The following is a 20,344-nucleotide window of genomic DNA, read 5'->3' as shown; positions in this document are numbered from 1 at the left end:
TCTTTATCACAATTATTTTTTTAAGGTCATTTCAAATTCTCGCTTAAATATTTATAAATAAAACTTTTTTATGAATTCAAAAGATTTATTTTCTTCTTTGCATTCAATTTTTTTATCGAGGAGATTCTTTTTTCATTCTATATCTTTTCGTGTTTGTTATTTTATTCTTTAAAGTGGACATCGATTTTTCCAAATTCCAAACAATCATTGTTCTAATGGTAGGCTTGATGTGGAGTCTTTAAAGAATGTCATTGAGAAACAAGACATTCAAATTACTTCACTAAATTCAAATCACTCGTGGACACTAAAGAGGTGTGTGTAGAGGTTAAGGATGCCTTTACTTGGAGCATATGTTATATTAAAGTTAACGTCGTGTTTAATATTTAGAATTTATGGTCTTTCTTACTAAGTGGGATTAAGTAGAGTGTGGCATATGATATCCCAATGTCATTTGAAATTTGTTTTCCTTTAAAGCTCGAATAGAAGAACTAGTGTAAGGAGATACAAGCCGCTACACAAGTAAAGATGATAGTTGGTGAATCGTCTTCCCTCGGACAAGGCATCTAAAAATATTAGTACAAATCTATTTTTATAGTCCATGGTATTTATGTACTAAGACATCTCATGTTGGTTATTTTTCATCAAGGGGGCGAAATCTTCCACATTGGCCTTGACAAGGCTCTAAGGGGGGACGAGACCCCTCACCTTGGCTATTTTTTCATAAGGGGGCAGGCATCTCATCTTGGTCTTCATTAAGCTTTAATGGGGAGCTAGACCTCTCACCTTAACCATTTTTCATCAAGAGAGATGGCACCTCTCACTTTGGTCTTCACTTCGTCCAAGAGTGACAAGAAGTCTCGCATTAGCCATTTTTCATCAAGGACAAGACATCTTGCCTTGCTCTTTATTAGGCTCCAAGGGGGGGGACGAGATCCCTTGTCTAAATATATACACCAAGGCTTATAATATAGCACACTCTTAAGTAGCTCTCAATAAGCTCTCTTCTTACAAATGATGAGAGTGGTGTATCTTATTTACAAGTAACCAAAATGCATCATACTACTAATTTTTATCCATTTGGACACTAGGATTGTTTTTAACATAAATATCTTAGTTAAAGGTGGTTTAGGGCCCTTTAAGGCAAACAATAGCTTAATTTTCTATTTGATTTATCATACAGAGACTAATTTGTTTTTTTTTTAATAAATGGGGGCAAAATGTAATTTGGCTCTTAGTACAAGGGCCTCCGTAGTACTTTTACCGCTCACCCTTTAGCTTATTAGCATGTATTCAGTATAGATTATTTACTGCTTCATTTGTGTAGCTCATCGGTCTGTTTCATAATCTAGACGTGGCATGTTGTTTCGATTAGTTGAATGTAAGATGTTTTTGGCTTTGCAGTTCATGCTCATATTCGCTACCGATATGTATGGTCCTGATGTTATTTAGGCTTGCAGGGAAGAAGGATAGGATCTCTTACTAGATTTTCGTTAAATTTGCAGTATAGGTTGTGAAGTCTAGGCCTGCCGACAACGTGCCTATGCTATCCCGATACAATCCTTTACTTATAATGTTACGTTTCAGGCTGTAGCTCCGAGAAGTGTACTTTTCTACCCTTTAAATACTAAGCTGAGGTATGGAAATTGTAGCAAGGGAGGGTGGAAATGCTCTGTCGGGTCCAAGGCCGATGGAATGGTCCACTGGCTCATACGCTCCACAAGGACCAGACAGGAATGGAAATAAGCATACATCGAGTCCGGAATCACCAATGATGTTGCTAACCGGACATCAGAGTGCTATATATACGACGAAGTTCAACCCTGCCAGGACCATCATCGAATCTGGATCAAATCGGGACTGCAAAAACTTTATGACTGCAAAAACTTTATGGTTCTAAAAGGACACAAGAATGCAGTCTTGGATCTTCATTGGACCATCGATGGATCCCAGATAATATCAGCAAGACCCGAGTTGAAACGGGAAAACAAATCAAAAAAATGGCGGAACACTCTTCTTTTGTGAATTCATGCTGTCCATCACAAAGAGGACCACCTCTTGTCATTAGTAGCTCCGATGACGGAACGGCTAAGCTTTGGGATATGCGTCAAAGAGGTGCTATCCAAACATTTCCTGATAAATACCAGATTACCGCCATTAGTTTCTCCGATGCATCGGATAAGATCTTTACAGGCGGGATTGATAACGATGTTAAAGTTTGGGACTTACGTAAAGGTGAAGTATCGATGACACTTCAAGGTCATCAAGATATGATAACGATGGTTCCTTTCTTCTCACTAATGGTATGGATTGCAAACTCTGATTATGGTATATGCGCCCTTATGCACCACAGAATCGTTCCGTACAGATTTTCGAAGGGCACCAACACAATTTCGAAAAGAACTTGCTGAAATGTGGCTGGTCAACCGATGGAAGCAAGGTCACATAAGGGATCGTGTACATATGGGATACAACATCCCTGCACATCTTGTATAAGCTACCTGGCCATACAGGATCTGTTAACTAAACCATCTTCCATCCTAATGAACCTATCGTCGGTTCATGTAGCAGCAATAAACAGATTTCTCTTGGGGAAATCTGAACTGCTCCAGGGTATTTGCTTTCAAGGTTAAATCTCGGAATTCTTTATTCTTCTCTTAAGTAGGCTTTGCGGAATGTTATTTTCGATGAACTTAACACCTTTTATCGACAATGTTTTACATTTTTTTATACAATACTATCTGCGGATCAAACTCTAATCTTGGAGACGGGTGAACTCCCTTTCGACCAATGGGTCTACTTCTTGAGCTCGACAATGTAATACATTTTGCTCAAATTTCTTTCATTTAGAGGAATACTGGTGGAGTATGTATACAGATCATACAATTGATTAATTGCATTGTGTACTACAGGTTTCTGTTAGCTTCCTATTCCTTTGATGATTTGACTTAGAAACTATGTTGTATTTTTCGAAAAATCAGATTTGAATATAAAAGTATAATTCCTCAAATGAGAAGAGATTGTATGAAATTATAATTTTATGTCATCCATATCCCTTTTCAATACGAAAATCATAAATCAAATTTTTCCTCCTTGTTTTCAACTTTTTACCCTGGAAAAATTAAAATCCAACTAGAAATGCTAAAAATCAAGAGGAAAAATCTAATTTGACATTCTCGTATTGAGAAGGGATAAGAATAACGTGAAATCATAATTTCATGCAATCCTTACTCTTCCTCAAATATATGAATAAAAGGGTTTAATTCTGAATTTCATCTCTCTACTAGACCTGTCCATGGGCCGGGTCGGGCCGGGTTTGGGCCGAGCCCGAAAAAATTTGGCCCGACTCTTAGGCTCGGGCCCGGCCCGGCCTGAAATTTTGCCCAGGCCCGGCCTGGGAAAAAATAATAAGCCCGAGCTCGGCCCGGCCCGACCCGGTTTTTAATAAACACAAAAAAATATTTTAAAAATAAAAATAAAAATAAAAAATATATATTATATTCGGGTCGGGTCGGGCCGGGCAGGGCAGGGCCCGGGCTAAAAAAGTTAAGCCCGAGCCCGGCCCATTTTTTAAACGGGCCTCGTTTTTTTGCCCAAACCCATATTTTGGGTCTATATTTTTACCTGAACCCTCCCATATTTCGGGCGGGCCGTCGGGCCGGGCCGGGCGGCCCCATGGACAGGTCTACTCTCTACTATGAAAAGTTGACATTCTATAATTGATTTTAGCTAATTTATAGCATATAAATTGTTAAATTTTGATTTTTGTTAAGGTCAAATTATGCTAGTAGTATTTGTTGTATATTTAGCTTTTATTCTTTAATTTGATCAAATTTTAGTTCTTATACTTTTTTAATTGGTTAAATTTAGTTTTTGTATTTGTTAAAGTTTAAAATTGTAGTCCTAACCCAAGCAATAGCAATTAAAGCTGTTTGATTTTTGTTAAGGTCAAATTTTGCTAGTAGTATTTAGTCCATGTTTTTCAATTAAATCATTTTTAGTCCTTATTAGAGGTGCTCATGGGTCGGGCGGTCCGACCTGGCCCGACGGCCCGCCCGAAATATTGGAGGGTTCGGGTAAAAATATAGGCCCAAAATATGGGTTTTGGCAAAAAATGAGGCCCGTTTAGAAAATGGACTGGGCCTCGGGCACCACTTTTTTGGCCCTGAGCCTGGCCCGGCCCGAATATATAATAAATATATATTTTTAAAAATTTTTTAATTAACCAACTTTTTTGCAAATAGACTTTTTTATGAGCAATACATGAATATGTGAATATATAGAAATAGCAAGCTTACGTGGCACTACACATCACATGAGATTCTAAAGATAACAGAACTTAATGAATTTAATTCGAATAAAACTAAAAATGACTAAATTAAACTAGAATGTCTAAATTTACAATATACACATATTACAATGATTAATACCATAATTTAACCTTTTTGCTAATTTGTTTTTGATACAATGCATGTTTAAACTTATACACCCATCATACTACTACATAGATAAACTTCCAAATCTAATCTAATCTCGAGCATGGATGCATTCACGTCAATCAATGGATCTATTGCTTGAGTTCACTTTTTTATTAATTACGTGCATATAAATTATTAAAATGTTAATTTTCATGACAAATATCAAAATAACCGAATCACGATAAATTTAAGTAAATTAACATTTCAATTTTTTTTAGATAAAAAAAATTAGAACCAATCACTAAATTATTCATGTGCCATCATGCATAAGCCAAACATCCAATCATGCTTTCTTTGCAATTATTGCCAGAGTCTCCTGGAACGCTATCGGATATAAGGGAAAACTCTCATTATCTATCTACAGCTACATTGGCTTTTCTAGAAGTTTACTGTATGACCCACTGCTATTGTCTCCTACATAGCACTTGAATTCTCATGACCAGATCCGAGTTCAAATGCTGATATTGAATTAAGAACCTAAATTAAATTTAAATTATAATTTTGGCCTTTTTTTAAGGGGAAAAAAGGGACATATTGTCTGTTTTATAATGCTTCATTATTACACTTTAAAGTTTAGCAAATAGCAAAAAAGCTAGCCGTTACAAAAGCTTTTCGACTTCAAATTTTTCTTAGCGCTCTAAATTCGAACGTTAAACCCCCAACACTATATATACACTCTTTCATCTCCCCCCTTTCTTCATCAACAAAACCCTAAATTTCGATTCAAATCCAAGCTCTCATCAATGGGGTTTTCAATTAACAACTCAGTAACCCAATCCCACACTCGTACCCACAAAACCTTCCTTATAGCCAGCTATTTCCTCTTGGGAACAGCCTCCGGTTGTATCTTCCTCACTCTCTCCCTACGTTTACTCCCTTCCTTATGTGGTTTCTTCTTCATCCTTCTCCACGCCATCACCATAGCCGGTGCCGTCACCGGTTGTTCCGTCGCCGTTTCTGGGTCAAACAGATTCTACGCAGCTCACATGGTGGTTATGGTGTTAACATCGATATTTCAAGGATCCGTTTCGGTTTTGATCTTGACCCGAAGTAGTGATTTCTTGGGGTACTTGAAATCTTATGTTAGGGAAGATGATGGGATCGTGATATTGAAGCTTGTTGGTGGGCTTTGTGTGACGGTTTTTTGTTTGGAATGGATGGTATTAGGTTTGGGATTCGTGTTGAGGTATTATGCTTTTGTTGAAGGTCATGAAGGTGTCGTTAATGGCGGACAGTATCAAAGGAATGGGAAAGTTCAAGTTTAAAGAAATGAGATTTGTGTTTGAAATATCGTAAAAAGCTTTGCTTTTTGCTTTTTGATTGCATATTCTTGTATTGTTTGTTGAATTATCACTTTGTGATTCATAATTTATATTCTTGATTTATATGATACTTAATTTATTGAAAATGTGATCTATGCTCTCTTTAATTGTGCATGTAGGAAGTATCGGCATTATTGCTTATGTAAAAGATATAAATATAAACGTGGTGAAGTTTATCTATCTTCCTATTAAATGATTAAAAAAGTTATAATAATTCTAAATAATTTGTATCAAAAAAGAGTTCTGAATCTCGAGAGGATTACAAATTAAAGTATTTTATATTAAATTCATAACTTTTTTAGAAATTTCAAAAAAAATAGAAATATTGTATTTGTTAAATCGAAATTTTCAATCATTACTTAATTATTACTATTTGGATTAGGAGTGAAAATTCGTAATTCAAAACTATAAAAAGTAAAAAATTGACTAAATTAAACCATAAAGACTAACTAATAGTGGTAAAAGTACAATGGAGGCCCCTATATTAGAAGTTGAATTACATTTTTCTCCTACCCAAAACATAGGCAAATTAATCTATGTATATTATATCAAAGGAAAAACTAGCCCTTTTGTTAAAAATTCTATCAATTTCTACTATCAAAAACTAGTAATCATACATCAGCATGAGATGCATATGGCACATCATATGTCATTCTCTAGTTATTCACTTAGTCACGTATAGATAAAAAAATTAATAAAAAAGTCAACTTCTATTTTGACCTAACATATATGGATAAATTTATTTTTTAAGTAAAAAGTGATATAATGCAATCTAACCCTAAATATAAAGACATTTACCACCAGTAACTTGTACCTATTACATTGATTAAGGGTGGGTTTGGATGGGTGATTGGGTGCAGTGCAGTGTGTTTAACTTACTTTTTGTCTAACATTACAGTATCTATAGCTACCGCTATTTTTACACTAACAGCAGGTAAAAACAATCAAAGTCTATTCAAAGGTGTGTAAAGCTATAAATATATACTTGAGTTGATTACAGCTTGTTAGAGAGAGCTATGACCCTTTAAAATATTGTCCCAATTCCCTAAAATTTTGCTAGAATCATCATTCAAAATTTACAAACTAATTTTAATTACAACAATATTTTAAAGACATTATTGTGAATTTTTAATTGTAAGTAAACAGTGTGTTTGAAAAAGACAACCTGGGAATCACATTCAGAAGACAAACCATCTTTGTTTGAATTTCGAGGGACCCCTTCACGAATTTCTATGGCCATGGAAATGGAATTCTATACTTGGACTTCTTTGTAATTTTGAAAAATATATATTAAATTCAATTTATTCTATTCATCTGCAACAAGTTTTTTTGGTACGAAAAATAATAATTCCATCCGTACTTAAATTATGCTTAGTCCTTCAATTTCAAAACATTTTAATTAAGTTCTCAAAGTATCAATATTATATCAATTAAGTCCTTCTCATCAAACGTCTTCAACTACTAGCTAAATTTTAAATTAATCTTTAAACTTTAAAATATTTTGATTGAGCCCTCAAAGTATTAGAATTGTATGAATTAAATCCTTCCATCACCGTAGTATTATCTTGGGTTTTAAATAGCCACTCAAATGTGATGTGAAATATGTTTAAATAAATTGGATCAACTTGTAAATGCGTATGTACATATTACACACACAACGCTTATCCAATGTGTGAAGAAAAAAGAAAGAAATATCCTCCTAACATGTTAGATCTACATTATCAATACGGTAGATACATATGAGTTTACAATTTGATCCACGTGTTTTAAATATGCTTCTAATAAAATCTGAATAACATGTAACATCTAAATTGACGACTAAGTTGACGAAAGGACATAGTTGATACAATATTAATACTCCGGGGATTCAAAAGCTTAAGACCAATTTAAATTTTAGACAATAATTTAAGAAGATTTGGTGGAATTAACCGCAAAAAATTAAAATTATGCCATGTTTTATCTATGTTAATTTAATAAATATCCCTTCACTTAGAGGTGTTTATGAATTGAACCAATCTCGGCTCCAAAAAATTTTCATGATTTTGTTAATAGAATAAATTTAGTGTTAATTGTGAATTTGTTTAATTTTGCGTTTAACTTATCAAATACAGTTCGATAAATGCAATTTAATATCGGTTTTATGATAATATGATTAGCTAATTATGAATTTTCATCAAAATAATTCTAAAATCTGAAGTAAGCACTAAAAAGTTAACTTTTAAGTACCTGAATGTGTAACTTTTGACAAAGAGTATCACATTAAACCAAAAATCACATAGGTGTATTAAAAAAGAGTGTGAAACACATGTACTAAATTATATATATGTTGCTAATAAGGCTTTAGTTGCATCCATAAACATTGATGTATTCAGATTTTGAGTATTTAAACTTGAATCTCACTATATATAAATTACGCATAGATTTTTCTCCATATTTATTTTGATTATTTATTTTCTTGCTTGGCAAAAGTACAATGGAGAACTCCGTACTATGAGTCAAATTGTATTTTACTCTTTTTACTCAAAAAATGAGCAAACTAGTTGTTTCTATTAAAAATTTCACCCATTTTTACCATTAAAAATTTCCATGTGTACCTTATACTGACATACAAATATCAGTTTTTAATGAAATGACCAATTTGCTTTTTTGATTTAACGTACAGGAACTATTTTACCTTTTTTTTTGTAGAGGGAACACAATACAATCCAATTTTTAATACAAAGATCTCTATGGTATTTTTACCTTCATTGCTTATAATGTCCATATTTATACATAAATAATGTATGGATTAGTCTCTATCTAGTTATTCAATCCAATGTTTATAGTAATTATGATATAATTTTACTTTTAAAAAAACAAATATGTATTATTATATAAATAAATTTTATAGATTTTTTTGAATAATCTCATTATATGCTCTTTTTAACACAATGTTTTGAACTACCTGTAGCCTCTCTCAACCCATAAATAGGAAGATAATGCGCTTCAGCACAGTTAAACTCACGTCCTCTTACATTGACAATAATATTTATACCAATCAAGTTAAGATTTAATCGGCGGTCCAAAATTATATCATTTAAATATGATTCTTTTTAAATGTAAACTTTACTGTGGTGACTCTTTTCAATAATTTGAAGCTTATAATTTTTATTTTTTAATAAAAATATATTTAAAAATGTAAAACCTTCAACTATTGATGATCAGAGGAAAGAATAATAGCATGTTATATGACTGTCTAACATGAAATAAGACAAGATATTAGTGCTGACAACTTCCTAAGTTTAGACACAAATCTCATCGACATATTCTATTTATAAAATATGTCTTAATGGTACACATACTAAATATAGCTTTATATTTCTTAATTAGAATAAAAAAAAATTTATAGCTTTATGAGTTTATAGGATGAATTTCTTTGCTTTATTTTACAATGAAATAAATGTTATTTTTATATTAAATATTTTGTTTTTTCTAATGTAATAAACATTTGGGTTAAAATAAAATTTTGAGATCTTGAGGGGTAAAATTAGAAATTCTTTTGGGTGAAATTAATTTATATATTTATGTAAAAGCTAAAGTGTAAATTCATTATTGTATTAGCTTATATTTTATCACTTTTAAGAGCTCAAACTGCAATTTTACAATATATTAACTAATGTATAATTTTTATAAATTTTAGAGAGTTTAAAGTTCATTCTTTCTATTTTAGGAGGTCAAGGCCCTGCCGCCATTGGAGGTATTGGCTTAAAGGTAAGGTTGAGGTCAAAAGTTTTCAAGTTCAAGTCTCACCCTACCTAAACTATACGTGGATCTTCGATCCAAAAATTTATTTTAATTTAAGTCTCACCATCTATGCTATACTCATATTTATTTTAATTCAGATCTGAATACATATTCTAATCATTAATTCAATCAAGCATTTTAATAATTATTATTCAAATGTGTATTATTTATCGTGAAAATGTATTCTAAATAAGAAAATCAATCCAATGCAAATTAAAAGATTATATATTTATTTAAATATAATAATATATATTTAAAAATTTAACCTTATTTTTCTTGGGAGAATGAAAGGAACTTAGAATATATATATAATTATGCTTATAAATTTAGAAAACAATAGGTCAAAGAATAATGAACAAGGAGCCTACCAAATTGGATTAAATACAAACCAACATTCTCATCTCTCAGAGCAATCACAATATTAATTAATATAATTATTATAAAATTGCAATACATTGATTTTTTTTCTTTTTTTTTTAACTCAAAAGTATCGATTGAGTCTTAGCTCGATTGGTATGAACATTATTACCAATGCAGGAGAATGTGGGTTCAAGTGTATTGAAGTGTATTATTCTCCTATTTATGAGTTGGGAAAGAACTATAAGTAATTCTAAGCATTGTATTAAAAAGAATAGATATTATCAAAAATCATAATTAAAATTTTCAAAAAAAATTAAACCCAAGCATTATCCGGCTTTTTCTTTAAATTTTTAGTATTAAGCAATTATATTACATCCTAATTAAATTTGAAATTAAGTAAGGTCAATTTTTTGAATGAAGATCAAAAAAATCATAATTATCTAATAACATCAGTAATTAATTTTCATTAAAAAACTAGAATTAAATATAATATGTTGGATGATATTTGACAAATCAAACGTAAAATTAAATAATTTTACAATTAATACTAAATTTATTCTATTATTAATATCATGAAAAATCCAAACCTAATAATATTAGCAAGTAACTTTCATCAAATCAATTTTAAAACTTAAATTAAACACTGAAAATTTAACACAGTTGTCTTTAGGTGCCAAATATAGGTACCAAATTGAGCAAAAAAACAACATAATTACCATATTAAGAAAATATTAAACTCGAGTATCAAAAAATATATTAAGCTAAAAAGTTTTTTTTTACTTATTTTAAAAGCCAAAATGAAAGGTAAAAGTAAAAAATTGAAGTAACCAACCATATATATATATATATATATATATTCTTTTAAGTCCTTTTTACATGATGAATGGTAGCTTTGAATTTGATAAAGCGTGTAGGGACAATAAAGAGGGAAGAGCCTCATAGATTGTTAATAATTTCTGACTAATTTGCTTGGTCCTTTCTTTTACAAGTGGGTGGATGTCAAATAACTTTGGAAATATTAATTTATTATTTTTTGCATATTTAAAAAATTTGCAATAGGAAAGGGCTAAATTGATAATATTTTAACTTTTGGTTAAATTTTGCTATTAGTTTTTATATTTTATGAAAGTTTTGGATCTAGTTTTTGTACATTGATTTTATCAATTTCGTCCTTATATTTTTTAAATTGGTCAATTTTAGTCATTGTATTTTTTGAATTTTTAAATTTTAATTTTGACCCAGATAGTAAAAGCTGGGTTCATTTGGTCAAATTTAATTATTAGTTTTGTACTGTAACACCCTAAACCCAGCCTAGATGTGACGGCCGAATCCAGAGTTGTCACAATGTAGGATTTTTAAAATAGGGTCATTCCGTCAAATCATTCAAGATTCATAGTTCATATTTGTTTATAACCATTTTCGAAAATGATATTGAATTCATTTATTTACTAAAACATAATTTATAGCAGAAGTCTTAAAACTGTTATATTTTAGAAATCTAGTTCATGTTTTCAGAAAAACCTTTTGTTTTTGTAAAACCATGTTTTCCATCATGCATCTCAATGAAAGAGTCAAAAACCGCATCTAAAACCAAAATAAAAACCAACAGTCCAGAGAATCCCAAAAATTACAAACTCTCAAATGAAACTAGAATTATAAATAATTTTTGATCAAGTGGTCACCGCTGAGCCTCCGTCGCACCGGCCCGTCTAAGCCTGTGGATTACCTGAATAGGACAGACAAACAGACGTGAGTTTTCGTAAACTCAGTGTGTAACCTAACAGAAATATACATGCAATACATACAGTAAACTCGGACACAGTCAGATACATATTCAAATTCGGACCTAAGCCCTTTATAGATTCAGATAATAGAACAGATATGCAAATCAGAAATACAGAATCCTACCCCCGTCATCTACACACCAACTCCGACCATCCCATCACACCATGTGGGGTTAAAAACACCCACCCATCCTTACACTTCATATCGTGCAATTACGACACATGTCAGATAATGTGTAGCCAAGCTGTCAGAATATAGGCGATGATCGTCATACAAAACACTTCATCCACATATACAAATCCCACCTAAAACATAATTATAGATTACATATACAATGATATCACGCTTAACATGCTCTTATACAGATATCGGATATACAAATATAGCAGAATAAGCAGACGTGATAAACAATGTCATAATCAGAGCAAAATATTAGACTATCAGATCACATAGTTTTAGGGTTTGGTTAGCCCTTACCGACTCTACCGTAAGCCCACAGTCGATCGGAGTGACCCGTGCGACCCTAAGAAAAATTTCAGAAATATGAGTCCACATACTTGTGTGAGCCCACACGCTCAACCTGGCCTGGCCCGTGTGGCCCACACGGTCATACTCACAGTTCTCAAAAGAATATAACTAAATATTTTTATATTTTAATTGAAAATTATTGAATGAAAAAATGAAGACGATAAAATTAATTAATTAATATTTAATAAATAGTGCATTCTTATTTTTATTTAAATTTCACTTAAAAATATTAAGCAATTAACTAATTTTTATTTTAAAAAGTAAATTAAACGCCAAAAAAAGTTGAATTAAAAGCATTAATTAGAATAGATTTTTATAATAATAATTAGAAATATAATTTTCTAAAATTTTTATTTTTTTGAAAAACTTTTCTAAAATTTTTACGATCATATAAAATTATAGAAATTTATTAAATTTGAGTTCGCAAATAAACAGTCCAATTTGGTTGGCTGACCTAATATTCACAAAAATTTCACCAAACTATGCTTATTTATTTATCGTGTAATGTCCTTTTTAAAAAGAAAAAAAAAGGAAATAAAGAAGGAATCCCATGAAAAATAAATAAATAAAATGTACTCCTTTAGAGTTGAGAAGAAGAGGAAGCAATCATTGCAAACAAATTTAGGAGAAATTACATAATATAATATTATGAAGAGATAATATAACTTTATCGCTTGCGATTTTCGAATTTGATAAAAATTATGGAACATAAGCGAAACAGACAGAGAAAGAATTGATCGATATAGTTATCCAAGTAAAAGAGTTGAATCGATTGATTCGAAAAGTATTTGAAAATATATTTTTTAAAAGGGCAAGAATCGATAGGTGAAAAAGTTGGACCAGTTTAATATCTTGTTTTAGATTTTATGAAATTTTAATTATTTCTTTCACTATTGTTGGTCTGGTGGTCGAACAAATCAAACTAGTTGGATTAAGAGCCAATGGTCTGACTTGTTCAAGCGATGATGTAGTACCATCTAAAATTGAAACGTAATTACTAAGTTTAGGAACCAAACATTATATTATCCTTATTATAAAATTAAAAATTGATCAGATGAAATCAAATTAGATCTTAATTATCAAAATTGAAGTTAACATAATTTTTTAACTTATTTTTCAAATTTAATATTTTTTTACGACCCCTTTTGAAATATTGAATTTACCTTCAAATTTAGAGAGATAACTCGATTCTTGAATAAATCTATCAAAAATATTTAATTAGGTTTAAATAAAAATACCCATAAACATTGTATTTTAAATTAAAAGCATTAACTAAAAAGATATTCAATTGACACTTAAAAAAGACACTTTTCTAAAATATCTTTTTAACATATAAAATTATAAAATATATATAATAATTTTAATTTGCAAACAAACATTCCAATTTTGTTGGCTCACCTAACCTTCACAATTTTTAAACCAAACTATATCTATTTATTTATTTATTTTCTTTTTAATAAAAAAAATAAAGGAGCCCCATAATAAAAACATGCTCCTTTACTACTTTAGTGTTCATAAGAATACAAGGTAAAAAAAGAAATTGAGAAATAATATATGTATACATTTAAAATATGTTCATGCTTTGTAGCTTATGGACCGACTTTGAATTTCGGGGACTATTTTGATATTTAAGTCAATAAAAGATGAAAATGAATGAAAAACCCAAACTAATTCTTAACACAAATAATATAACAGTTGAATCGAGAAATGATTGTACGAAATAGGAATGTCGCGTTATCTGTATCTTTTGTCTAATAATTTAATGTCACATCAATATTTTTATCTTGAAAAAATTAAATCTAAATAAAAATCCTAAAATTTAAAATAAAATTATTGATATGACATTAAATTATTAGAATAGGAAGACAACCTTTTCCCAATATCATATGAGAAAATATTGTATGAAATTGGGGCACAGGAATACTTTGGATTGTCCGAGTCACTTAATAGTCAATTTACTAACTCCCATAACCTAAGTTGCTCAAGGTCACTCTTGGCAATATTGTTCGATCTTGAGAAATACTTGCCGTTCCAGGTGATTTGACTTCATGATTGACAACTGGATGAGCTAGATGTTCATCGAGGATGACTTGCTATGTCTAATTATTATTTGGGGTTTAACTTTCATATTTGTTCAGTTAATCTCTTAATTTGGTAATTATTATTATATTGGAGTTTAAATTTTTTTATCGAAATTGATCCTGAATTTAGCAATTGTACTCATATCAAGACTTCAACTTAACAATTGTTGCTACGTTGGGATCAAAACTTTAAAATTTTCGAGAAAATATTAAAACTCCAATATGAGAAAAGTTGGAAAAAAAAGTTCAGGTTCTAAAAGGTGTTTTAATCCTTATTTTTCTTGAAAGTTTTATTATTATAAATATATATATAAATTCGTACGTATAAAGACATGTTCGAGCAGCTACAATATAGAATCAAATCAATACAAATAACCACTGAAAAAACTCATACATAATATACATGCACGATGAGATTAAATATTCACACACTGTAATTATGTATGATGTCATTTGAACTTATATTGTTCAAGGTCCGAAGCCTCCACGTTAACCAATAATGCTAAGGTCTCGTAATAATTTAGTGTGATTTAATTATGTTTTAATAATAATATAAAATAATATAATATAATTATGTAATACACGTGAGCCCTATTGTTGAATTCAGAATTCAATCAAATAGTGGATATTATTATTTAAAAAAATAAAATATACAAATTAATTAAAGTAGCCCTTAGTTTTCCCTATTGAAGCAATATTTGAATTAAAGGGAAGAAAAGAGAGAGAGAGAAAAGATGAATCCACCACTCAGCCACCACCATTACTCGCTCGGTTAGTGCTTATTTGTCTTTTTTTGTTAAATTATGTTCAAAGTCCCTGTATTTTCTGTATATTTTAAATTTAGTCACTTATTTCTAAGAAGTTAGTCCCTCTATTTTTCAAATTCAAAAATGAAATCCTATTATTAAAATTGTTATTTTTTTTATTAAATTTAGATCAATTACATTACTACAGAACGAGTTTTTTTTTTAATTTCGAAATATTATACTACCAAATTTAATAGAATAATGTTAGCTAGGGATGAATTCAGAGGGGTAGGCACAAGGCTAGGGCTTGGCCCCCTCTCTCGGATGGAAAAATTATTTCGAGTCACCTAATAAATGCTAGAATTAAAAGTTATTATGAGGAAAAATATGTAGCCCTTTCAAAAGTGATGAAATCATAAGTGAATATAAAATAAAATTTTATTTTAGCCTCACAAAAAAATTATACTTCAATTCAAACCCCTTAAGAAAAACTCTGCAATTGTCCCTGAAGTTAACAGTATCAACAATTGGACCTAAAATTTCAAATCCGAAAAACAGATAGATTAAATTTCTAAAAATAAAAATAATAGGACTAAATTTTAAATTTACGGAGAATACAAGGACCTATAACATATTTGACCTTTCTTTTGGGTAGGTGGGAGCATAAAGGTTTTACCTTTCACGTTCTTTTTGGCAACAAAAAAGAGAATTAACACACTTTTTTATTCTAAAAAATATTTTTTAAAAAATAGAATAAAATATTGCTAAACCCCTTTTCTTTGGTGCCTTTTTCTCTTTATTTTCTTAAAAAAAAAAGATCAATGAATATTCTGCCCTTTTTTTGCTACAGAGAAAAAAAACTAAAAATAAAAATTTAGGGGTAATTTCGTAAAAGCAAAGTGGATTGGATAAATTTATATTTACAAGTAATTACAACATCTCTTTGAAAGATGACGGACAATAGCCGGTGAAACAGTGGGGCACGAGGAACGAGAAACTGACAGGTGTCGTCTCCCACGCGAATCACGGGTTTTCTTGCCCTTTTCAAAAAATCGTACCCGAATATCTGATGTGTTCGGATGGGTCCACTCCATTCCCACCGACTAGTTTTTGTAATTTTACGTTGGATTTATTTAAATCAAGCGGTTTTTTTTTTCAATTTTATTAAAGAAAATAATTATTGTTGTTAATGTTTTTCTTCGATTCGATGCGTTTTATATTATTTTTGAAAATTAAATTTTATAAAATATTATTGTTAATATTTAAAAAATAATTTTAATTTTAATTTTTTAATAATAAATGTAGAATGATAATAGTTCAAAAGTGGTTTGGTTTAGTTCAATACAGATGACACAGTTTCACTTAATTTTTACTCGGACTATACACGATAGTATTAAAGAAGGACGAAGTGTTCAAGAGGTCAATGTTAAAAGGGTTACGTGTATTATGGATAAGGGATATTGTTAAGTTGAACTTAAATGTAATAATGCCTTTCTAGTGGAAATAAATTTGATTGGAGAAACTATTGATAGTCATTTTATGGAATTACGAGCTATTCATAAGTTGATACAAATGAATTGGAGGATTCATATTTGTCATATTCCTAAAACTCTTATCGTAGTTGTGGATTTCATGGTCAAGCATGCTGTTACAAGTTTATATAAATATCGTAGTTGTTTTGTTTTAAAAAGAGGTAAAAAAATATAAGTTTAATATAATTTGATATTTAAACTTGACAAATTTTTTAATTTGGAAAAAAGAGTACCAAATTGGACCCCTAAAAAAATTAAGCACCAACTTAAGAAAAGTACCAAATTGGATAAAAAAAATATTTAGGTACTAAATTAAAAAAAAAGTGCCAAATTCAAATACTAAATATTATATTAAGCCAAAAAAATATAATGACGTTTTCCTACATATCAAAACATTGTACATCATTTTGATATAAGGCTAATGGCAATTTTAAAGAGTTAATTATTGGAAAATTTGGTCCACCCCCTCTTTTAATTTGACACACCAAAGGGTCTTAGAAAAAAATAGAATTTTATTTGAAATTTTATATTTTAAAACTTGAAAACTAGTAGTATTTGTGTAATAAAATCATGTAAATATAACAATCATAATTATTTTTTAAAATATTTTTATATGCTTATTAAGTGATAAATTAAAATTGTCTATACTTAGGGTGAAGCCTATAATTTTATAGAAGTAGCATACCCTATTGCAGATATTTGCAGGGGGTGAAATCAAAAAATATTTAGGGGTTGGAATTAAGTCATCATTTTTGTAGGGTTAAATTTTAATTTTATCTCGTATGAATTTATGAGTTCATCACTTTTGAAGAGATTGAATAGAAATTCTTTTATTTTAACCATTTATTACGGGACTAAAAGATAAATTTTCCATTTGAGGGGGCCAAGGCCACTTATTACCCCCCTCTAAATTCACCTTTTGAACTAACTAACTGTAAAAGTAAAGGACCAAATTATGATATTTTAAAATATAATAACTAAATCTCAAATGTAAACGTAATAAAGAGATTAAAAGAATGTAAATTGACCATTTTTTATAACAACTAAAACAAACTACTTGACTAGTGACTAGTTTGATGTAGAGATGTTTATGGTAAATCAGATATGTATATATATTTCCTTAATTTAATTTATAAAACATTTAAATTCCTTTAAAACCCTCAAATCACATATTTATGGTAACTAACCAATGCATGCATTTATATACTTTGTTGGTATTTGGCAAATTTCAAATAAAGTGGCATTTTCTATAAAAAAAGATTGAACTTCTCCATTTATTACTAATCACTATATTAGATTTTGTAATCATTAATATGATGATTATGTTATTATACGAAAAGATTAATGTGTTAGTTATGATGAAATAATGATTATTAAATTGTTTTCGATTGAGTTTTAATTTGATTGGCGTAAATTTTACTGTTGATGTAGGAGGATGTGGGTTTGAACATGTTGAAGCACATTATCCTCCTATTTATACGATGAGGAGAGGCTATGGGTAGTTCTAAACATTATCTTGAAATTAACAGATATGATCAGAACCTATAATTAGATTGTTTAAAAGAATATTAGACCGAAATTTAATATTACTATTTTTAATAATCATTTAAAAATATTTTCTAAATTAAGGATTAGTGTTTAGTATGAAAGTGATGTTTGTCCCCAATTATTATTATTATTTGATTAGACAGTTATATTTTTTTAATGTAGAAAAAGGGAAAGTTTGAATTTGAAAGAAATTGACCCCAAATGCAACAAATTAGACAGTGAAACAATTAAAAAATAATAATGGATATAATAGTTAATCCCAATATTATTAAAAAATAGATAAAAATAAAATAAAATTATTTTTCATAAAAATAAATCAACTGTATTAATATCATTACACATAAACATTGAATAAAACAAAAAATAATGAATGATTTATAAATAAAGGTGAATGTACTTAATAGGTCTTTCTATTATAGAAATTGTATCAAATTAGTCCATTTACTATTAAATTGATATGTATTATTAAAAAGAACAAATTAAGTTCAAATTTCAAAGGTTTAACATTCAGTGTTCAACGTAGTTATATTTTGAAAGCTTTTTATGATTTTGTGCGTGAAATATTTTGTTTGAAGTTGAACTTTAGATGAAAAAATTCATTTTATGTCATTTTTAAACCATAAATGTTAGTTCTATTACAAATTGACATTATTTAATTCTTTTTAAATAGTACATAGATTAAATTGATCTATTTAATAGTAGATGGACTAATTTGATTTAGTCCATATAATAAAAGGACTTTGCAGGTGCTTTCACCTATAAATAAATGGTTAAAATTCGTTTGTGATCTAGTCCATGTACTTTAAAAACCTTTTTCAATTTAAAAACCCAATCCAATCATTATCATCGTTGATATTTTTCATTAAAAATTGTCAACTTAGGATATATGATACGTCACATGAGAGCAACCTAATACCATATCAAATTGATAAAATTTGATAGAAAATAGTCTAGAGGTGATCATGGGTTGGGCTACCTGGCCCGACGGACTGCCCGAAAAATCAGAGGGTTCGGGTAAAAATAGGCCCGAAATATGGGTTTAGGCAAAAAAATTATTCTAAACGGGCCGAGCCTCTGGTAAGATTTTTTTTAGCCCGGGCCCGACCCGAATTATATGTTAAATATATTTTTATATATTTTTATTTTTAATCAAATATACTTTTTATTAAATATATATATTTTGAACTTTTAATCTGAATTATATATTAAATATATATTTTTATTTTTAATCAAATATAGGTAGGGCCGGGCCGGGCTTAACAATTTTCTTTCGGACCGGGCTTGGACAAATTTTTAGGCCCATATTTTGGGTTGGGCCGGGCCCGAGCCTAGAAAACGAGCCTAAAATTTTGTCTGGGCTCGGCCCAAACCGTCGGCCCATGATCACCTCTAGAAAATACTTATAATTTTAATAATTAGACTGTGATTTTTAAATAAACAACTTGGACTTAATTTTAACTTTTTAAATACATGGATTAAATTTGTCAAATTACAAAAACTAGTTACATATTTTAACCTAAACAAATACTAATAACTTTACTCAAGTATAATTAAATAATAATTAATTATAAATAAATACTAAAACGCTAAGCCCGAATTCAAGAATTATCAATATTTATAATAATTATAATTAATTGGCATTTAATTAGGTTTAAATAAAAATATTAGTATTTACTTATAAGTGACAATTTTTTATTTTATTTAATGTTAAGATGCTGTGTTATTATTTAGTGATGATACATAAAATTCATGTACAAAAATTAAACTATTATTTGATATATCGAAAATGCGAGTTCTATTAGTAAATAAGATTATTCTATAAATATATTTATTTATTTTTATATGAAGCATCACAATTCCTGATTTTTATTTTTCGATATAATATTTACAATTCATAATTTATTTCAATCCTTAAACAAAAAAAATAACGTACTTCAGTGCACTCAACCTCACATCGTCGTGTAATAAGTATCAATTGACAAACATATTTATAACCATACAGAATGTCCAAAATCCAAATCCCAAAAACATAGTTTAAGTTTGATTTTGAAGAAAAAATATATTTTAAGTTGGATTATGATTAGATTTTGATATGTTTAGGACAAAGATATGGTACACTATGGTATGTATGTATCTGTGTCTTTTTATTACATCCTGCCTCATGCTGTGCTGTCTTCAACTCTT

The 20,344-nt window shown here is 29.4% G+C and overlaps 1 protein-coding gene and 1 pseudogene across 1 annotated transcript; both read left to right on the top strand.

Annotated features, from left to right (window-relative positions):
• The first annotated feature begins 1,636 nt into the window (after positions 1-1,636).
• LOC107906137 (U5 small nuclear ribonucleoprotein 40 kDa protein-like) lies at positions 1,637-2,599 on the top strand (annotated as a pseudogene).
• Positions 2,600-5,119: 2,520 nt separating this feature from the next.
• Positions 5,120-5,883, top strand: LOC107903374 (uncharacterized). The gene has a single exon (XM_016829393.2). It carries the CDS (start codon positions 5,219-5,221, stop codon positions 5,738-5,740), a length of 522 nt encoding a protein of 173 aa, XP_016684882.2. The 5' UTR covers positions 5,120-5,218; the 3' UTR covers positions 5,741-5,883.
• The last annotated feature ends 14,461 nt before the right edge of the window (positions 5,884-20,344 follow it).

Source organism: Gossypium hirsutum, chromosome D02, assembly GCF_007990345.1.
Source record: "Gossypium hirsutum isolate 1008001.06 chromosome D02, Gossypium_hirsutum_v2.1, whole genome shotgun sequence".
NCBI lineage: Eukaryota > Viridiplantae > Streptophyta > Magnoliopsida > Malvales > Malvaceae > Gossypium > Gossypium hirsutum.
Note: the sequence above shows the minus strand (reverse complement) of the source record. Positions and strands in the feature narration are given on the sequence as shown.